At 33.1% G+C, this 19,292-nt stretch overlaps 2 protein-coding genes across 15 annotated transcripts in view; one reads left to right on the forward strand and one right to left on the reverse strand.

The window, feature by feature from the left end:
• LOC135214883 (dystrophin-like) overlaps positions 1–19,292 on the forward strand; it is a 1,767,410-nt gene that overhangs the window by 267,418 nt on the left and 1,480,700 nt on the right. The window lies entirely within an intron of this gene.
• On the reverse strand, positions 3,078–16,102 carry LOC135214525 (utrophin-like). The gene is made up of 6 exons (XM_064248898.1): positions 16,062–16,102; positions 15,096–15,221; positions 13,211–13,384; positions 4,399–4,578; positions 3,422–3,607; positions 3,078–3,095 (listed from the first exon to the last, which is right to left on the reverse strand). Exons 2-6 carry the CDS (start codon positions 15,177–15,179, stop codon positions 3,078–3,080), a joined length of 642 nt encoding a protein of 213 aa, XP_064104968.1. The 5' UTR covers positions 15,180–15,221; positions 16,062–16,102.

Consider the following 19,292-nt stretch of genomic DNA (forward strand, 5'->3'; position numbering starts at 1 on the left):
GCACAAAGACTCATGGGAAGATTTGGAATACTTCCAAAGAGGTAATAAAGGCCTTTTTCCAGCTGCTGTTTTAGGTCAAATCTACAATAATGACAAAACTGGTCTACACAGTTTTACTATTCCCATGGATGATGTATGGGAATGGCTGGATGAAGACAGTAGCAACCCTGGCTTCCAACTTTGTCTATCGATGGCCCCAATGAAAGATTTCTAAATCTGCCAATGTGCACATCACCCGCAAATCCAGGGTTTACTTTATGTATGTATGTATGTGTATGTGTATATATATTCAGTATAATCCCACAAAATAAATAAGCTAATCCATCCAAGCCCCAGTCCCTTAAATTGAAAATTAAGCTAAACTGGCCAACCTCACAGATCCTTATCTTCCTTATTCTGAAGTCTGATTTGAAGAACTTTCTCTCCTAAACAGCAGAAGTGGTAGTTGGCAGGGATTTTTGTGATGGCAACCAGTCAATTCCATTGTGTGCCTCCAAATTCCACTGCGTACCAGTAAGTTCCACTGTGCGTGTCTAAGGACCCAATAGGTTCATTCCTGCATGCCAAGATCTCTATATCACCACAAATCTGATTCAAATTGAAATATATTTTCCCTATGTAGAACCTTTGTGAACAAATCCCCACCATAGATAAAGTTTAGAATCTCTGACTATAGTACATTCACATCAACCATGCATTTGATGTCTAGGCCAGTCCCTTATGAAACTCCTGATTGGCTGTTGATAAGCCAATCACAGGGCTGGAAACTCTCAGTCTCTCGAGAGTTCACATAGGTAGGATGTATGTTCCACCTCTCTTGAGCGATACTTTTGAAAGATGTATCCCTCAGGAGAGGTGGAACATAGATCCTGCCCATGAGAACTCTCGAGATAGACTGAGATTGTCCAGCCCTGTGGTTGGCATATCAACAGCCAATCAGGAGCATTGTAAGGGACTGGCGTAGACATCAAATGCGCGGTTGATGTGAATCTACTATAGCTTTGCTTTATATGAAGGATAAACTCTCTATAAAAAAATAAAAAAAAACTAATTTCAAAATTATTGCCCAAATGAGGCATGGATTACATCAGAAATTATATATATATATATATATATATATATATATATATATATATATATATATATATATATATATATATATATATATATATATATATATATATTATATATATATATATATATATATATATATATATTATATATATATATATATATATATATCGTATATATATATATATATATATATATATATATATATATATATATATATATATATATATATATATATATATATATCTATATATATATATATATATATATATATATATATAATATATATATATAAATATAATATATATAAGTATGTACATGTACGTAAAATGTTCAGTACTGTAAATCTATGAAAATATATACTGTATGTAGTTATAAGTACCATTCCTACAAGCAGGCATAAAGAGATATTGCATATGCATAAGCATGTATCCCTGAATCAGTGTAATAAATATTCATATATTTACAGGACCCAAATCAAGCCACATTATCCCTTAAAACAGAATATCCAAATATTCTTTCAAATGAAAGCAGCAAACAAACTGTGCAAGGTAAGACAACAAAAAGCATCTCATAAATGAAAAAGCATAATTTACTTGATCAGTAACTGAAAACTCTTAAGCTGAGTTAAAGAAAATGTATAATACAAAAGATTAAAAATATACATAGTAAAGAAATACACAACACATTAGTTTTGTTAAATTTCATTCAACAATGCTAGTTTGGGAATACAAAAACATTTGGATAAAAAAGATAATTTCGACTTTCTTTGAAAGTCACTAAAGGATCACCACCTCATAATAAAAATGTGGTCTATATAATATAGAAGGAAACAAACTTCATCTCCCGCAAAAGGTTACTGATGAAAAAATAAATCAATAAACATCAACAGTGCTTAAGCCACCCAAGCAACACATGCAACATGCTAATTTCATTCACTGGAATAATAATATAACTTTGCAGTCTAATTAGAGCAGCAGCTTCTATCAACTTTGTCAAACTGATTGAAAACTTAACCAAATGCAACATGTATGAGTTCAATAAACTCGTGCAGCAGAGAAGTTCATTATACAGCTAAAACTTTTAAAAATAAAAATAACAAAAAATACACTTTGAAAGATATAAATGGTGAGTGAACTTATGATATACAGATTACAAAGGATTTAAGTACAGTATTTCATACAACATTCCAGAGACATGGGCATTACGTAGTTCAAAGCAATACATGGACCAAACTTTATTTATCTCACTTTTGTAGGAAGGAGAACATGCACAGTTGAACTTGGTGCAATGCAATAAGATCATAATCATAAACTGATGCCATAAGTATATGGCACTAAAAATAAGCATGAAAGTATTATCAGAATAAAATACTCCTTCCTGTTAACAATAATACGAATTCTTTAATAAATATTACATGACACATCTTACCTGAACAGTTTTGAAGATATTTTCCCATCTCTGATTGATCTGCACAAGTTTCTGGTTGCACACGTGCTTGGAAAAGTGTCCGTGATTAATAAAGATCTACAGCTGTATCCCGTATGTTTTCAATATGGAGAACTTGTAATTTTGCACCTCTGAAGCTACAGCCTATCAAAAAATAACATGGTCAAGATATCTAAACAGTTATTAATTTATAATGACTGAATGAGCATTTCTCTTTTATGATATTTTGAAAAATTCTTTCACTGCAAACAACAATATTCCAGATAATAATGCCTCAACTCAAGTCACTTTTAAAGTTGTAAATAATAAAAATATAAACATGTTTAACCTTAATAAGTCTGGCTTGATCGTTTGGCTCCATCTTGCTAAGATTTCCTAGTTGATGCTCAGTACTTTCCAACCACCCTTTGATTTCACCAAGGCCAACAATAAATTTCTCCATATCTGCTTCCCTTTTGAAAACCTGTTCACTCTTGTGTCAAAAAGAAGAGATAAAATTGTTAAATCCCAACAATGAGAAGTACAATCCAATACCAAATGAAAAATTATTTAACAACTTACACCATACTTTTCAGCTAAATAAGGTGCACAATTTGATCTGAATAAATATTTATTAAGCTAAAAACCTGACTAAACCATCTCATGTCATAGAATTTGAAAATGGAGACAAAACAAAATTAAAAGTGGACAGTAACAATAGAAATGAAAAAATCATGAGAAACAATTCAAGATGTAATGGCCACATTAGAAGGAGGTAAAAGCTTAATATTAGCTTATGAAAACGATAAAGCTAAGGTATTTTAGTAAGCAGTAAACACAAGCAGTGAATTCTGAACAAACATGTTTTATACTTAACTGTAATCAAATTCACTAAGACAAATTTTCCTGTAAAGCAACAAACCTGCATATTCTTAAGCCTGTTTGTCAGCCTAGTGCTGACTCTCCCCCAAGTTAGAGCAATGTCATCAACTTGCTCTTTAACAGGTTGCAGAACTGTTGAGTCATCACACACAGAGGTAAGGGCTGCATAGGACTCGTGCAGACCTGTCAGCAAGGGCTTCTTGCGCCCAAGGTCATCAATTGCATGCTGTAAAGGATGGTATGTACACTAGTAATGGCAACATATTGTGACTATGCATGGAAAACTAAAGCCAGAGTGAAACGGCAAGATATTATTTTATTATTATGGGTGTGTTGTAATGGTGCCAAGGTATACCAACACAATGAGTTCAAAGTTAGTATTTTGATGAAGTCAAACTTCAGGCTAGCAAGTTGATTAATTTTCAGAAGAGTAAATGCTCAGAGAATAAGCTCCAATAGGGCAGCACATAAAGTGAAAAGCTATAATCTCAAATATTTTCACATTTTCATTTCAAGAAACTATATGGACTTAAAAATGACTGGGATGAGGCCAAAACAAATAAAATTTTCTATTGCATTCTAAAGAAAAAAAATATAAAAAACTCTATAACAATCTAATAATGCTATTTTTATTACAGACTCTTGGCCAAGAAATAATGAAAGCTTCGAGTACTGAACTGTTATACAGCAGATAAATATAAGCACTGTGCTAAAATTAATGTCTAAAAGCCTCTTGTTTCTACTGTTGTGTGTACAAAATAATACAATAATTTCACATTTAAGATAACACTATGTTACAAAATTTTTTATAATTTTTGTTACTGAAATTGTAAATTTGTTTCTTACCTGATCTGCTTTTGCAAAGTAATATGTTAATGTAAATATAACATTAAAAGTGTAACAAGATGTGGATACTTTTACTGATCTTGCAAGCATGGTAAATCCATAAACTGTCCTGGCAGGAAAGCTATTATATAAATATTCTGATACAGCACTGATATATGCAGGTATAATTACCTGTGCAAAATGTAATTCTGCTTGTATGCATTTTGTAGGAACTGTAGCCTCCCTCTGATCAAGCTCACTCTCAGTGGTTGTCAGCCATTCTTCTAAATGACCAGCATCTTTCTGCACTTTACGACTATGGCGTAGTGTCCTTTCAAGAGTTCCTCTTTGCTCTGTGACAGCACCACCAAGCTAAATTAATTATTGTCAATGTCTAACCAACAGCTAAAATTAAAAACAATATGAGGGTTAGTCAAAGCTAGTCCCAAACTATCAAATGGCTTTGGGGAAATGTTGTATTGAGAGGCATGCATACTAGACCAGAGGATTGTAAAGTAAGATGGCCACTTCCTTTTCCCCTACCACTGACTCCCAATAAAGTGCCAGTACACAACTATGGCTAGGTAGACTGATGAGAAGTGAGCAAGAATAAAGCTCCTGACCTCACAAATGGCAGCTTAACACTTGCATGAAGTTAACTGGAATATAAACGTCACGCTTTGTAAAATACAAACCACTGCCTTATTAGAATTTATTATACTGGTATTCTAGATGCCCCACCAAATAAGAACCATGTTAAGGAATTATGATTTAAGGTAGAAGATGAATACCCTCCTAAACTGGAGAATTTTCCCCTCTTTTTTTCATCCTGAATCCTTAATAATCAGTGGAGGTAATGTACTTGCAGTACAGTGTCAAATTTACACTTAAAAAGTAATTTCTAAATTGCAAAGATGTCACTCTTTGTTCAACTGGCCATCTTGTACCCAGAAATTATGAGGTATTTGATTCATCATATTGTATTATGTATTTCAGAACAACCACTCATCCAACTGTAAATAAATGTTTATAAATATATAAAAACAGTTCCTTACATTGGAAGTTTTTCAAAAGATAGGGCCATGTTTCTTTGTTTGTAATTGCACTTGTCTGTACTATAGAAGAAGTCGTCATTGTTAAATGAACATGTAAAAAAGTTCCTCATTTGAATTTCTTTTAAAGTGATTGCAACATAATTCTTTGTTTCACTGTGCAACCAAGTGGTCTGAAATTTTAAGATCTTTCATTAAAACAAGAGCAAGTGTCTCAACATAATAACTCCACACACCATGAGTTTGAAATATACTGGCGTTTACTCCTTTACATATCAATGGAATTCTGCAGTTCTGGCAGACTAAAATGTCCCACATCACCACAACCTCACTGGGGTCTCGTTCACTCATCATCTTCAAGGTAGGATTACACAAAATTTACTGCACATTATCATTACCTAATATGGTTTGGTATTTTAACTGACATATAGTGCACATACACGATGCACTGTTGTTCACATTATGGGCTGTTAGATTTGAGCTGTGAGTAATTTTTTTTTTTTTGTCTGCACACATGTGCATCTACATTTACACAAGTTTCATGTTATGAAACACTATGCAAATACAGTTGCAATGCCCCTTTCACATCTCTCTTTTTCTCCCATAAACCCTTTTTTTTATATAGAGAATCACCCAGAGAGAGAGAGAGAGAGAGAGAGAGAGTAGAGAGAGAGAGAGAGAGAGAGAGAGAGAGAGAGAGAGAAGAGTAATATTAAGCCAGAGAACTACATAGACACATAACAGAAATAATACAAAACTGAACAAATAAGAAAAACTACATCAATACAGATAATAATTAAATAGGTACCGTGTAATGTCTAGATTTCATCTGTAACTTTTTGACATACTGATACCACGCTTTAACATACCAACTTTAAGCAATGCCACTGCACTTAAATATGGTCACTGTAGTACAAGTAACTTATATTGTACTTTACTGAAGCATGCAAAAATTTGGGTAGCTTTGCACTGACATGTGGATTTGGAAAAAGATCATTCCATCTTGGATAACTTACGATTTGCAGTATTAAAAATATCATCATACTTAAATGGTAGTGAAATGCTCTTTCAGCTTTGTATAACCACCATATTTCCCACCCTACAACTCCAAATAAAGTCTTAGTCTACTTACTAGATGAACCTCGTTCTCTCCTTCCCTTTTTGCCATTTTTTTTTTATAACTTTGTCCCTCTTTTACTACAAGTTGTTTAGTGATTATGCCATAGCTGTTTTCCTTTGCGTTTATGTTGTGCCATTAAGAACCAAGTGTTTAGTATATTGAACTGGTTTGCTCCTCCAGCCTTACTGTGTTAGCTTCGTTTAATAAACCAAACCTAAGTCAGACTTTCCTCTTCAGTAGCCCCACTTTTTCTATAAGTTTACTCTGAATGGAAAAAAATTAGAGCATACCATTTACCATAGGGAAATGAAAGACTAAATATAGGTTACTCTATAATTTTGGCCTTCATAATACCCTTTCAAGAGTTTTTTAAATAAAAAAAATAGAAATTCAAAAGGCTGATGGAGGCCAAGCCAGCAGAGCAACATATATTTAGTGTCTCATTTCCCTATAGAGTAAGTGGTATATAGTATTTGAAAATCTAGGTACAAATGAGGTAGGGGAAGAGAAGGGAAGTGAAAAGCAGATTTAATGGTCTGAGAAGAGAGGAGGATAACCAAGTATAACCCTTGTCTACTACTATCTACTACTATTCTTTAGTGTTCTTTGAATAAATTCTGAACAAAAGCCTGAGTTGAAAATTATTAACTTGCCCACATGACACCAAAAACGCATTCAAAACTAAAACAGATGTTTGTAGAAAGTATATTATCAAATTTACAGAGAAATCACACAACTGTTAAACTTTTCAGTAGATTATATTAATTCTACAAAACATTACAAGTATTCATTACAGGTATGTAAATGTTTTCATAAAAACTAACTTACTTAGAACTACTCTCAGTAAATCTAGTACATAAGTGAAGCTGGTCTTGATTTTCCTCTTACTGCCAATGCAGGGATTCTAAAGTAATCATAAAATGTTGGACAATTTACCTTGTTACCAAATGTTTTAGAAGAGACCAAAGACATAGTAGGACATATAAATCTCACAGTTCTGAGGCAGAGAAGCCTGGAACTTGCAACTCCAGGGGGGGTTTATAAAACATGTTCATCAATAGTTTGTCTCAAGTCATCCATAACCATAATCTGAAGCATAATTCCTTTTTTTGTACAACATTACAGGTAGTCGCTGGTTAGTGGAAGGGGTGTTGTTGTTTCTGTTCCCATCCAAGCACCTCTAACCAAAAATTGCAGCCAACTGAAAATTGGCAATAATAGCACCGATAAACCAATTAATGGTGCCGCTAACTGGATATTGACACCGATAACTGGTTATCCAGCGCCGATTAACCGCTTACCAACTCCGTAAAACTGCCCTCCTCATGCTGATAAACTGCTTACAGCACCAAAATAAAAGTCCAGTTAATGGCATCGCTAGCCAAGCACTGTAACACCAAAATGCTGTTAACTGATGCTGCCGGTAAGCAGGGACTGCCTGTATTGATTGTTACAATTCAACATCACAAATCCTCATCCCACAGTCAGGTTACTCTAAGCAGGGACTGCCTGTATTGATTGTTACAATTCAACATCGGCAAATCATCATCCCACAGTCAGGTTACTCTAATCAGGACTGCCTGTATTTATTGTTACATTCAACATCTCAATCATCATCCCCACAGTCCGGTTTACTCTAAGCAGGGACTGCCGTATTGATTGTTACAATTCAAACACAAATCATCATCCCACAGTCAGGTTACTCTAAGCAGGGACTGCCTGTATTGATTGTTACAATTCAACATCTCAAATCATCATCCCACAGTCAGGTTACTCTAAGCAGGGACTGCCTGTATTGATTGTTTACAATTCAACAGTCTCAAATCATCATCCCACAGTCAGGTTACTCTAAGCAGGACTGCCTGTATTGATTGTTACAATGACACATGCAAATCATCATCCCCAGTCAGTTACTCTAACTTTAAAAGCCTGCATTTGAACACTTAAATGTCTTCAAACAATAATTCACCCATCAATTTTCAACCAGCAAATTATTACAAAATTTTTAGCACACAAGCAGCCTTGACCTGTCCACTGAGGACATAATTGTGTCGATTTTTGTTTTTCTTTTGGTGACAGTGAAAATAAAAAATTTTAAATTAATTTTAACAGTCATTCCCCAAAAGAATGAACTCTACTAGGGTTCCTCCAAAAGAATGAACTCTAATAGGGTTCCTATGTATGGATTTGAAGACCTTAAATTAGCTTTGTACCTTATTACCATCATTCATGCAGAGCAATTAGTATAAGTGGAGTAGGTATTTGAATTTTTTTTACTGCAAATGGCCCATAAAAAGGGTTAGGAATGGGTTTCACAAGCTAAATCTGATGTATTTGATGTCCTCTATTCTTGTTATAAATATTGTAGCCATATCCCAAAAATAAAGATTTTCTACTCCTTAACCAGGTGGTCTTCTTAGGAACAAACAAACTCAAAAGTTTGAATCCCACCCATTCCAATAATAGTATAAGATATAGAAATAACATCCACATAAATTAATAAGCAAACCAAATAGCCAAGGTATGTGATTTAATTTTGCAGTGAAAAGCAATATATAGAGTACAGTATTTATAACAATCAAGAGATTCTTTCGGTCTGAAGAACTCACATAACACTAATTTGAAGCACAGTTTTCCAATATGATGACCATTCAACAAGAAAATAGGAAGTTTAAAGCTAAAATAAAAGGTTATTATTAATGAGCCAAAAGTTTAAGCTTAGGAGGTACTGATAATGAGAACAATAAGAGAGAGAAGGAAGGTTGGACATGGTCAAGCAAAGGTCTAAAAGGTTTTGTTGAGCATGTAGAGAAAACCAGCCACAATTAATAATAAAACATTTAGAATTTGAAAGTATAGCCTCTTTGATACCTACTTGTGTTTTCATATTTGAATAAAAATACTGATCACTCACATACATAAAGTACAGTGTAATTTTACATACAAAAGATGTTATAGTATTTAAGTTGAGAAACAAAATTTAGTCTAGAACCAGTTGTTTACCAATTAATTTTTATGAATCAGAAATTCCTTAAAAGAAAACATTCACTATCTGATGCAGGATAAGTTATTATTGAAGTATGCAAGTTCACTAATTTCACTTATATCTGTGAACTACCATGTTCAGGAAAATACTTTAATTCCAACAACAAAGAAATATGAACAAGGAGATGCAAAATGCATTATTAATACAAAATAGACTTGAATGCAGTTATAACCATCAAGAAACAACCAAGTTCAAACGAATACTGTTAGAAAAAGGATTCAAATGACCAAATTCTACCAACCTGGTTATAAAGGGCTTTCAGCTGGTCAAGCTGCTGGAGTAAGGATCCATCTGGATCAGTAGATCTGCCCATCTTTAACTATTTTACGACCTGTAGCTATAACATTTTCTACCTCAGCTTTTATTTCACTTAGTAATTGGTATATACTCTGAAAAACAAACAACACAAGCATTAAGCAAAAAATGTGCAAGCATGCTGAAAAGCAAAAAAGACAAAACTAAATAAAAAATCACCAAAGCCTAAGAATTAGATGGCAGCATGCAAGAAAAATCATAAGCACACCATGCCAAATTTTAATTTTTGCAAATATCACCACATGCTGATTATTAACAATAATGGGGACAGCTACATTCAACAATAACCAGTTTCCCAATTCTTGACTGACATTTTTACATCAATTTTTCCCCACAAAGAGTTAGACAGGAGTGAGTTCTCTCCATTCTATTCTGCCCTGTGCTTTCTGCCCTTACCTCCCCATCAGGCCTAGATTTTCATTTATTCCCCTTCGACATAATTTCCTCCCGCCCTTCCAAAAAGTCTTCGCAATACATGTGTAAAGATTTCCTAAATGCAGCTACAGTAATTTTTCAACATTTTTTCTTCACCTTAAACTATGATGTGTATTATGATTCTGAAATACTCAAAACTGTTACATTGTATTACTTGATATCCTGCAAGCCTTTAATATGTGATGCTTACATAATAAAATTTTTAAAAACTATTATGCATTAATATTCAAGAAAAGTTATTGACACAGTTTCCAATACTACATTAAAAAGTTCACATTAGAGAAAAAGTAGTGATGATACATTTAACATTTAGAATGTTACAAAGTAATGCATGTACTAGTACTGTATACATATCTACTTATGTGGTGGCTTACATTACTATTTGGCAAGATGCATTATCTAAAATTATTCTCCAAATATGTATTTCAATGTAACTACTTTCTTTAAGAAACTAACTGCATATTGTGAGAGAAAAAATTGTTTTGGAACTCAAAAATACCTCTACTTGGGCTTTTTGTGCAACTTATGAAAAATTTACTTCTAAGAGCCTCACCCATTTACAACGAAATAATTAAAAAATGTATCATTACGTAAATTAAAATGCATTGAGTAAATGTGATATATTTGCTAAAGTTGAGCAAAAGTTTCCTAATGCCAAGTTTCAAACAGCAAATGATTGAGAGAGAACAAGGAAGCAGCAGCATAAATATTTCCTTACACTAGCAGGTAGAGCTGTACATAACAATGGAGCCTAACAGGAAAAACATAGATATCATGCCAGTAATCCTTAACATTTACCTACATAAAGTATGAGGTCTCAGATGCTGTATTCACAAAAATAAGTTTGCAACCTCTTCATAATTACTAAAACATTTGTCATCACTGACAAACATTCTAAAGATAAACATAAAAACCATTTAATTTATATTTCTTTTATAACACAAACGAATGTGTAAAATTGGTCATATCCATGTACGTTTTCCTTCAGTCTGTGATTAGTCTTCTAAACATTGCACATAAATTATTCATGGAGTATGAGGGCATAAAAACGTGCAAAGTATAGCAATAAAATAAATTCATCATGTAATGTAGCAACAAGAGAGTATACAGGTAATTAATCACTATCTGGCATCACTGTGACCATCAGAGTGCTGGATGAGTGATTTTGCTGGATCACAAAATGGTAAGGTCAGAATATACTTAACTGCCACTCAGGTGGCAATGAAATACATGAAATAAAGCCTATCATAACCCATATATAGTGTGAGTTCCAGTTTCGCTAGTAATTCTATGCTTATGAAACAGCCAGCTTTTCTCTTTCATCAGCCATTGACCCACAACCCCTCAGATGCTTCTGAAAACATTTTATGTACAGCTATTTGTTTACAAGAAACTCTTTGTTAATTTAAAAAAGTTACTGCAATTTGCTACAGATTTTGGTGCATTTCAACAAGCAACAACTAAGTTTCTTTTATTTCCCATATTTTACTTCAGTTCTCACCGTTTACCGTTAAATATCAAGAATAAGCTGTAAGCATATCTCTCACTTATGCTATATAGGTTCCTTATTGGACGAGTGGGTTGCATACTTGCCTATCAATCTGGTAGCCCACATTTGCTATCCACTGCCACCAATACAGAACCAGAGGAATTTATTTCTGGTGATTAGAAATTAATTTCTTGATATAATGTTGGTGGTTCGGATCCCACAATAAACTGTAGGTCTCATTGCTAAGTAACCAATTGGTTCCTAGCCAAGTAAATAAAAATCTAATCCTTTAGGCCAGACCTAGGAGAGTTGTTAATCAGCTCAGTGGTCTGGTTAAACTAAGATATAATTCTTATAGTATGCAATTATTTTGTAAATTGGCTGGAAATCAAAAGAAAACGTTTTCAAAATTTATAGTGTGTTAACAATTTCGCTTGCATTTTAACAATGAACAACTTGAAGTTTTTTTTTTTTTTAAATTCTAATGTTTTATGTTGGCTGAACTAGCTGTTTACCATTACATACCATGAATCTATGTGTATTCAAACCTCTCTCTCTCTCTCTCTCTCTCTCTCTCTCTCTCTCTCTCTCTCTCTCTCTCTCTCTCTCTCATTCATACTGGGGGACACATTTCTATTTAATTTGGCTAGAAGACAGAAGGAAATGCTTCTAAAAGTTCCAATGTTATCTTTAACAGCCAATGTACAGTGCTTGTGCTTTACACAAGAAGCAATTCCTTTGTTAACTGGAATCATGGCTGGGATTAAAAGTGGGTTGGTTAATAATAAGGAAGAAATACAAGTGGGAATGGTTTGCTTGTGCTTACAATAACATGTAAAGTGTTTGTAAAATAATAATGCCAACAGTGTTTGTGCAGCAAGTAGTACCACCAAACAGTATGGTGCAGGTTGGTGAGACACCTTTGGAAATTTAAAATTACCCAAGCTGAAAATAGTGGTGAACTAGTGATGGATCCAGATTAGTGATCAAATACCTGTACAGGGATTTGCATATCATTTACAAGATTTCAATGGCAACACATACAAACCAATGAAAAAGGTATATTTGCTAACACAAGCAATAATGATAAAATATTTACCTCTTGCTTATGCTTTGCAATTTAATGACTGAAAAAGGTTCATGAGTGTAGCATATAATAAATAGTTAACATGCTATACAAAAATGTAATCACTTTATACATATACATAACAATACAAGCTAGCAACTAAAGTGAAAATTCTACTGAGTTTTGAATACTATAATATAACAAAATATTGTAAATTATATTTAGGTACATACAATATATCTCTAACCTACATTACAAAAACTTCTTCACTTCAGAGAAAACTTTTGAAAGAAAATTGTGAAAACAGAACTCCATGTAAACAGGAATTTGCTGTGAAAAAGCATGCAAAAATAAAACTGTACTGTAATTACTCTAGAAATACTAACAAAACAATGAAAATTTTTAACTATAAACATAAATACTGTAAGGCTAAAGATCCATGCATCTTAATCTATAGTTGAAAAATGTATATGTGCCATACCATGCACTGATTTAGCTGTTCCTGTATTACATCTGGGTTTCCTGATCCAACAGAGGTGAGGTGCACTTTTTCATGAATGTCTTTCAACTGTTTGGAAACATTTTCTAAGCGTTCATCAAAGTCACTTGGTTTCTGTACCAAGCGTAGCTTCATTTCAATCTCCTCATACTTTTTCTGAAAATTAATTGTACATTATGTAAGAACAATTAGGGAATTTCATCTATATAAGATACAATACTGTAAACAAACTTTTACTCATGTTAACTCTATTTTGCTTTTAAAAACTATCTGATCTGATCCATAACATTAAAATCATATATAGTGTGAAAAAAATTTTTATCATATGAAATTCATGGGTCTGTGTAATACATTCCATGTTACTTCATTAGATTTTTTTTATGACAGATACGCCACTGCCTTATTTGGACTAATGCTTTCTCTGGCAGTGACCAACCATATACAAACCTAAAAATAAATTACGTATTTTGTTATTAATGAGCATACGAATGCCCCCAAGTGAGGTAGAGACATCACATCTCTCTTTGCCTTGTTTTTTCAGTTATGCTCAGTAATGCTTATCTTTCTTGTCACTACTATTGCATTTTTCCAGGCTTGTATACATAGTAGCCTGGTTAAATCTACTTAATAATATCAATCTTCACTTTTCCACCTGTTTTAATATTATTATGCTTAATTGAGGGTTCCTGACTTTTATTATCATTCCAGTGAGTGTTGATTTTGTGATCAAAATTAATTTTTAATTATCAAGGAAGCTATGTATTTTTTTACGACAGCCGTACGTGTCCACATGGGCCTCCAAACACTCCAAAGAAAAAAGTTTTCCCAGCTCTAACTGGATCAGTATTAATCTAATTTCCATAGAGCTTTCGATGCGCTTTTACCATTCATACAATAATTATCATACCTGTATGATAAAACAGATTCTGGTACAACATATGATACCAACTACAGTACTATAGATATACTTTTTTTGTGTCATTATTCTGTGATTCATGACATGAAAAACACTGTACTGTAGAGGTAAAATAGCTTTAGTTGCATTATCCTGAATTGACAAAATTTCCTTCTCATACCATATCTTGGAATTTTGCTTAATGTAGTACATGTTCTAATCTCACATCTTAAACTGAATGACAATACGTACTGTACTCAACTGCAATGGGTTATTGAGTCTGCAACTTCTCATAAAGACAATTAGTTGGTTGGTCACCTTATCTGAGCATATGATGGATATTGTTTCATATTCTTACTTGCTTCATCTTTATATCTCTTGATGAATTTGGAATTTATCCCAAGTTTATGGGTTGTGCAAAATTCTCCCAAATTCCTTAAATGTACATAGTGCCTTCTTATATAAATATCTGTTGATACATGTTAATTAATCGTATGTTTTCTATTCTCTAAGTTGTTTGTTTGTTTATGAATACCCATTCTTTGTACCAAAGGCTGTATACCACTCAACTTATTAGCTAATCTTTTTTTTTTATTTTTTTCTATATGTATGTGATTGCCTCCTTTAAAAAGAAGTGCATGGCTTTTAAAAGCAATATTTTGCTGTGATAAAACTAACATTTACAAATATTTTAAAGATTATCCTCAGTATGACAAAAAGTAATGCTGCAGCCTCCAACAAAGCAGTAAATACTTTGACAAAAACAGTTACTATCTCTATTAAGAAAGCCACCAACAACATGCATGAAAACTACTTTGAATTACCACATCTTCATAATTAAGATTGAACAATATACAGAAAACAAATCTGAAGTTATTCTGCTTTTGACAGGATTATGTAAATATAAAATCCATCTGCGTACATCTTTATAGATTTACAAAATGCACAATAGTACGGCAAGCAATATCTTACCAAGAGATGAGTCACTTGGTCCTCTAGTCTTACAGCTGCCTCAGTTTTACCTTGACTATGGTATACTTCGACTTGTTTCTGCATTTTCTTCAACACTTCTTGTTGGACTGCTAATTCAGACTGAACCTATTTGAGAAAAGAATACAACATAATTTGTCATTTCCCATACTGACAGTAAAATGCATAATATTCATAACCCTAATGAAAAAATTATTTTTAAAATTAATTTTACTTTTTATCTAGAACATCATACCATCAAGTCCAAAATATAAATTTTTTTTTCCAACTCATGGAAAACCCACTAAAATGCTAATATGGTTTTTTAATAGTTTTATCACAAAGGTGCATTTAATCATGAAACTGATTAGAAAAATTCAGTAATCTGTGGATATTTCTCATAGAAAAATACCGCAAATACGCGAATGTGCCTCGAATATTGGGTATATTATAAGGTCAATAAAAAATTCAGCGAATATGTGAGTCCGCAATCCGGAGTCCGCGAATAGTGGAGGACAACTGTAGTTTTGTCACTTATTAATGGTTTAATACTTTCTTTCACTCTCACACCATTTGGTAGTGCAAATATAGTTTTTCAAGATTATAAATAAATACTGAATATGAAAACATGATGATTGTTGTGAACGTTCATTAATGACAGTTTATAGATTGCTTATCTCCATTATCCCAGAAAAATTACCTTCATTTCCAAATACATAATGCTTTTTTCTACTAAGCTAGATATTAATTCTGAAGATAAGAACAGTTAGTTGAGAAGTGAATATTCAGAAACACTGCACTATGGAAGGAGTCCAGAGCAAACCTTTCATATCCATTCAAGGGTTAAACCTGTTAAGAACCAACTAAACATTTATGGGCTAAAAGAATCTCTCAAGATTTCCAGCCCTCAGTTCTTGAAAAAAAAAAATCATGGTATTAAAACTTATTTAGTTATAAAACATACATTACCTGAACAGGATCCACTTGCAGAGTTGGATCAGCAATGGCTTGGGTAAAGCAGCAGATCTGACTGAGCCAAATAAATCTAAAAACACTGATATATTCCACGTTCCCAAGCCTGTGCTTCTTGAACACGACCCTCTAATCCAGACTGCTGTTCTGTTGCCTATTAACAAAAATAAAAAATAATAATTATGAGTCCAATAAACTTGAGCATAGATAATACTACAATGAAATTTCTTAAGAAATATTTTATATTGTAAACAAAAACCACTGCCATAACTGATCTGATTTTCTATTTAGTTAGGAGGTCATCTGAAGCAGAAAGAAATACTCCCCTGTTAGAAGGCATTGGCAAACCTCGGTTCAGTTATGATGCATCAACACATCAAGTTTGGCAATTTTCAACTCAAAAGTTTACCCGTGTTGTTTTATTGTTTTACTTTTAATAAAATACCACAACAAAGCAAGTATATTCGGCTATAAAATGGTACCAGAATAGGCCCCATACCTAGAGTTTTTTATGGGGGGGTTGCTTTTTTCAAAAGTGGATCTTTTCTTCTATAAATGTTATTGTATATATAGGTATATACAAGACGAAATACTTGCAAATGTTATTCTAGCTATACATATTAAGCAGAAAAATTGGGTATGTGGTCTATGCACTTCTACCCGATTAGATGTTACTCAAAGTACTGACTTTGGTTAAAAAAAAATATGGACTTCCAGGAATTTGGTGAGGGGGAGGTTGTTTGACCGCCCCCCTCGGTACGGGCCATTGCAGAATAAGTTATCAGCAAGAGTAATAATCACGTACAGTTACATGTACAAAGTAAAAATATAACTAATCAAAGCTCTGGCTAAGGGATAGATAAGACTTGGTATGTAAACAGCTATACAAGGTGAATGGGGCATTATGATATCTACATTTCAGCTGATGGACCCAGAAAAAACTAATTAATGATACTGTATGTACTTTTTTGAGCTACGCTGAAAGAGTAAATATGGAAAATCTTGCAAACCCATCTTGACTTCTTTTAAGACACTCTTGAAATTTTTACTACAGCAATGCAAAAGATTTTTAATATAAAGTACTAGATTTTTTCAAAACTTTCATAAAATTATTAATCTTATATAACAGTGCTACTTGTTCTATACTTCCATACTAAGGAAGCAATTATTAACCAATAATTTCACAGGTCCATACTAAACGTTCCTGCTAATTAACCCAACCAACAACATCTTTCACTGTTTTTTTAATGTAACTCTAACCATAATCCCATACACGGTCTGCTGAGTGCATTGCTAAGGTAATATACTTGCACAGTTTTTCTTTTCATTAATAAATTACAATTACTTATACATACAGTATGTTCTACATGAATATTTTAAACCCAAGATGTATTTCTAACTACGCATTCCATAATGACAGTATCACAACAAAAATAATTCACTTACAAATACTTGATAGAAAAGACCTGTAAGCTTTGAAGGCATGTTTGGAAAGAAAAATACATATGAAGTGAAACCCCAAAAAATATTTTAAGACATGCATACATAATGGCTGCACTCAGAAAGAGTACTGTTCATAATCACTGTAACTAATGTAACTTATATACTAATGACCAATAACCGAGTAAGAAAGACAATGTTTTGTTCTCAACAGAATTAATTTTCATGACACTCCTTTTAAGTAGAATTCTGATATATAACACTTCATATTCCACTATCTTTTCCAAAAGACAACAAAAAAATTCCGATGACTACAATATATACCCCTCATTTTTAAATTTAGAGATAATACCTACAATTACAAGTTTTTAAAGGAAAGGGTATTCTTAACACAGTGCAGTGTTGCAACATAATGAACAATAAAATTCTTACAACAAAGTACCTTAAATCAAATTTTACCTGGGCATTGAGTGTCTCAAAACGTGTTGTAAGAGACTGAGTTATCTCCTGAACAGAATCTGCCATAACATTTTCACTCACAAGTGATTCTGCCAGTTTTCTGATTTGCTCTAATCTTTCCTCATTGTGACTGTGCAAAAATATTTCCAGTTCCTGAAAAAAATTAAAATGTATTAGAAACATTTTTATGTTTTACAAATAGATGTAGCTTACAGTTGCCCCTGAAATTTGCTGAGGTTAGGGGTACCAAACCAAGCAAAATTTATGAATGGATGAATAATTCAAGATTTTATTTTTTTTCAAAATGGTAGTATAAGATGACCACCAATTTTTGAGGAGAGAATCTTAGGATTTAAAGGTTGTCTTATACGTGGAAATATACGGTAAATGTTTTGTTGTAAGATGATTTTTAAATATTACATACGTATATAAAGTGTTTTAGGATGATGCATAGTAGTACATAGAGCATATCTAAAATACACAGGACGATGGGACTAGCAAGGTAAGTACTATGTTTACATCTGTAGTATGTAGCATTTTCATGTTACATATTAAGTATATTTTCATGAGTACTGTAATAAATTTTCTACGATAAAAAAGATTTACTCATTTTGAAATATTATGGTACCATAATATATTAATGTAAACGCAGCAAAATTTCAATAACATATAGTATTTGTTTTGTTTTCTTAAAAGGTGCTTTACACAAGCCAACTCTACACAGAAAATGATGCTGTATACCCAGAACCAGTGATACTCGACACACTATTGGCTGTCATCTGCAAAGCAGCCAATCCAGGAGCATCATTAATTTTCCTTAGTGCTTACTGGCTGTACACTTTGGCCTGATTGGCTGAACCCTGAGTCCCATCTCGCAAAGATGAAATCATGGGTACACATCTCTACCCTCCAACTTCACTGCAAAGGAAGTAGTCCTTACAGCCTACGGCTCAGGGAGGCGTGAGAGCCATGCCTTCAAGGCACTCTACACCCGCAACTCCCTCCAGTACCTTGTGAATTCAATGGGACACTGACAATGAATTTACGCTGAAAGATTACTGGCATAAAATCATGATTGCCACATCTGTCTATCATTGACCGATCATTGAGGGAAATGAAGAACGAAAGCCTGAATGCATGCTGGAACAACTTGTGGCCAGAATGTATGCCATAATTATAAGGGCTTCTCACTGAAGAAATTCAACATTCGGCCATCGGTGAGGTGGTCCATTATTTAAAAATAATGGATTCTTATATGAATAGTTTCATTAAAAAATAACACAAAGGTGACACATACATTAATGTAGATTTAAAAACAAAAATATGATA

This window comes from Macrobrachium nipponense, chromosome 46, assembly GCF_015104395.2.
Source record: "Macrobrachium nipponense isolate FS-2020 chromosome 46, ASM1510439v2, whole genome shotgun sequence".
NCBI classification, from domain to species: domain Eukaryota; kingdom Metazoa; phylum Arthropoda; class Malacostraca; order Decapoda; family Palaemonidae; genus Macrobrachium; species Macrobrachium nipponense.

Excerpts from the sequence above, each read along its gene's own strand:
- LOC135214525 (XM_064248898.1), bottom strand. The coding sequence starts at position 15,179 with ATGCAGAAACAAGTCGAAGTATACCATAGTCAAGGTAAAACTGAGGCA. Across the intron at positions 13,385-15,095 it reads ACCAAGTGACTCATCTCTTG|AAAAAGTATGAGGAGATTGA; the intron begins GTAAGATATTGC and ends ATTAATTTTCAG. Across the intron at positions 4,579-13,210 it reads AACAGCTAAATCAGTGCATG|CTTGGTGGTGCTGTCACAGA; the intron begins GTATGGCACATA and ends TAATTAATTTAG.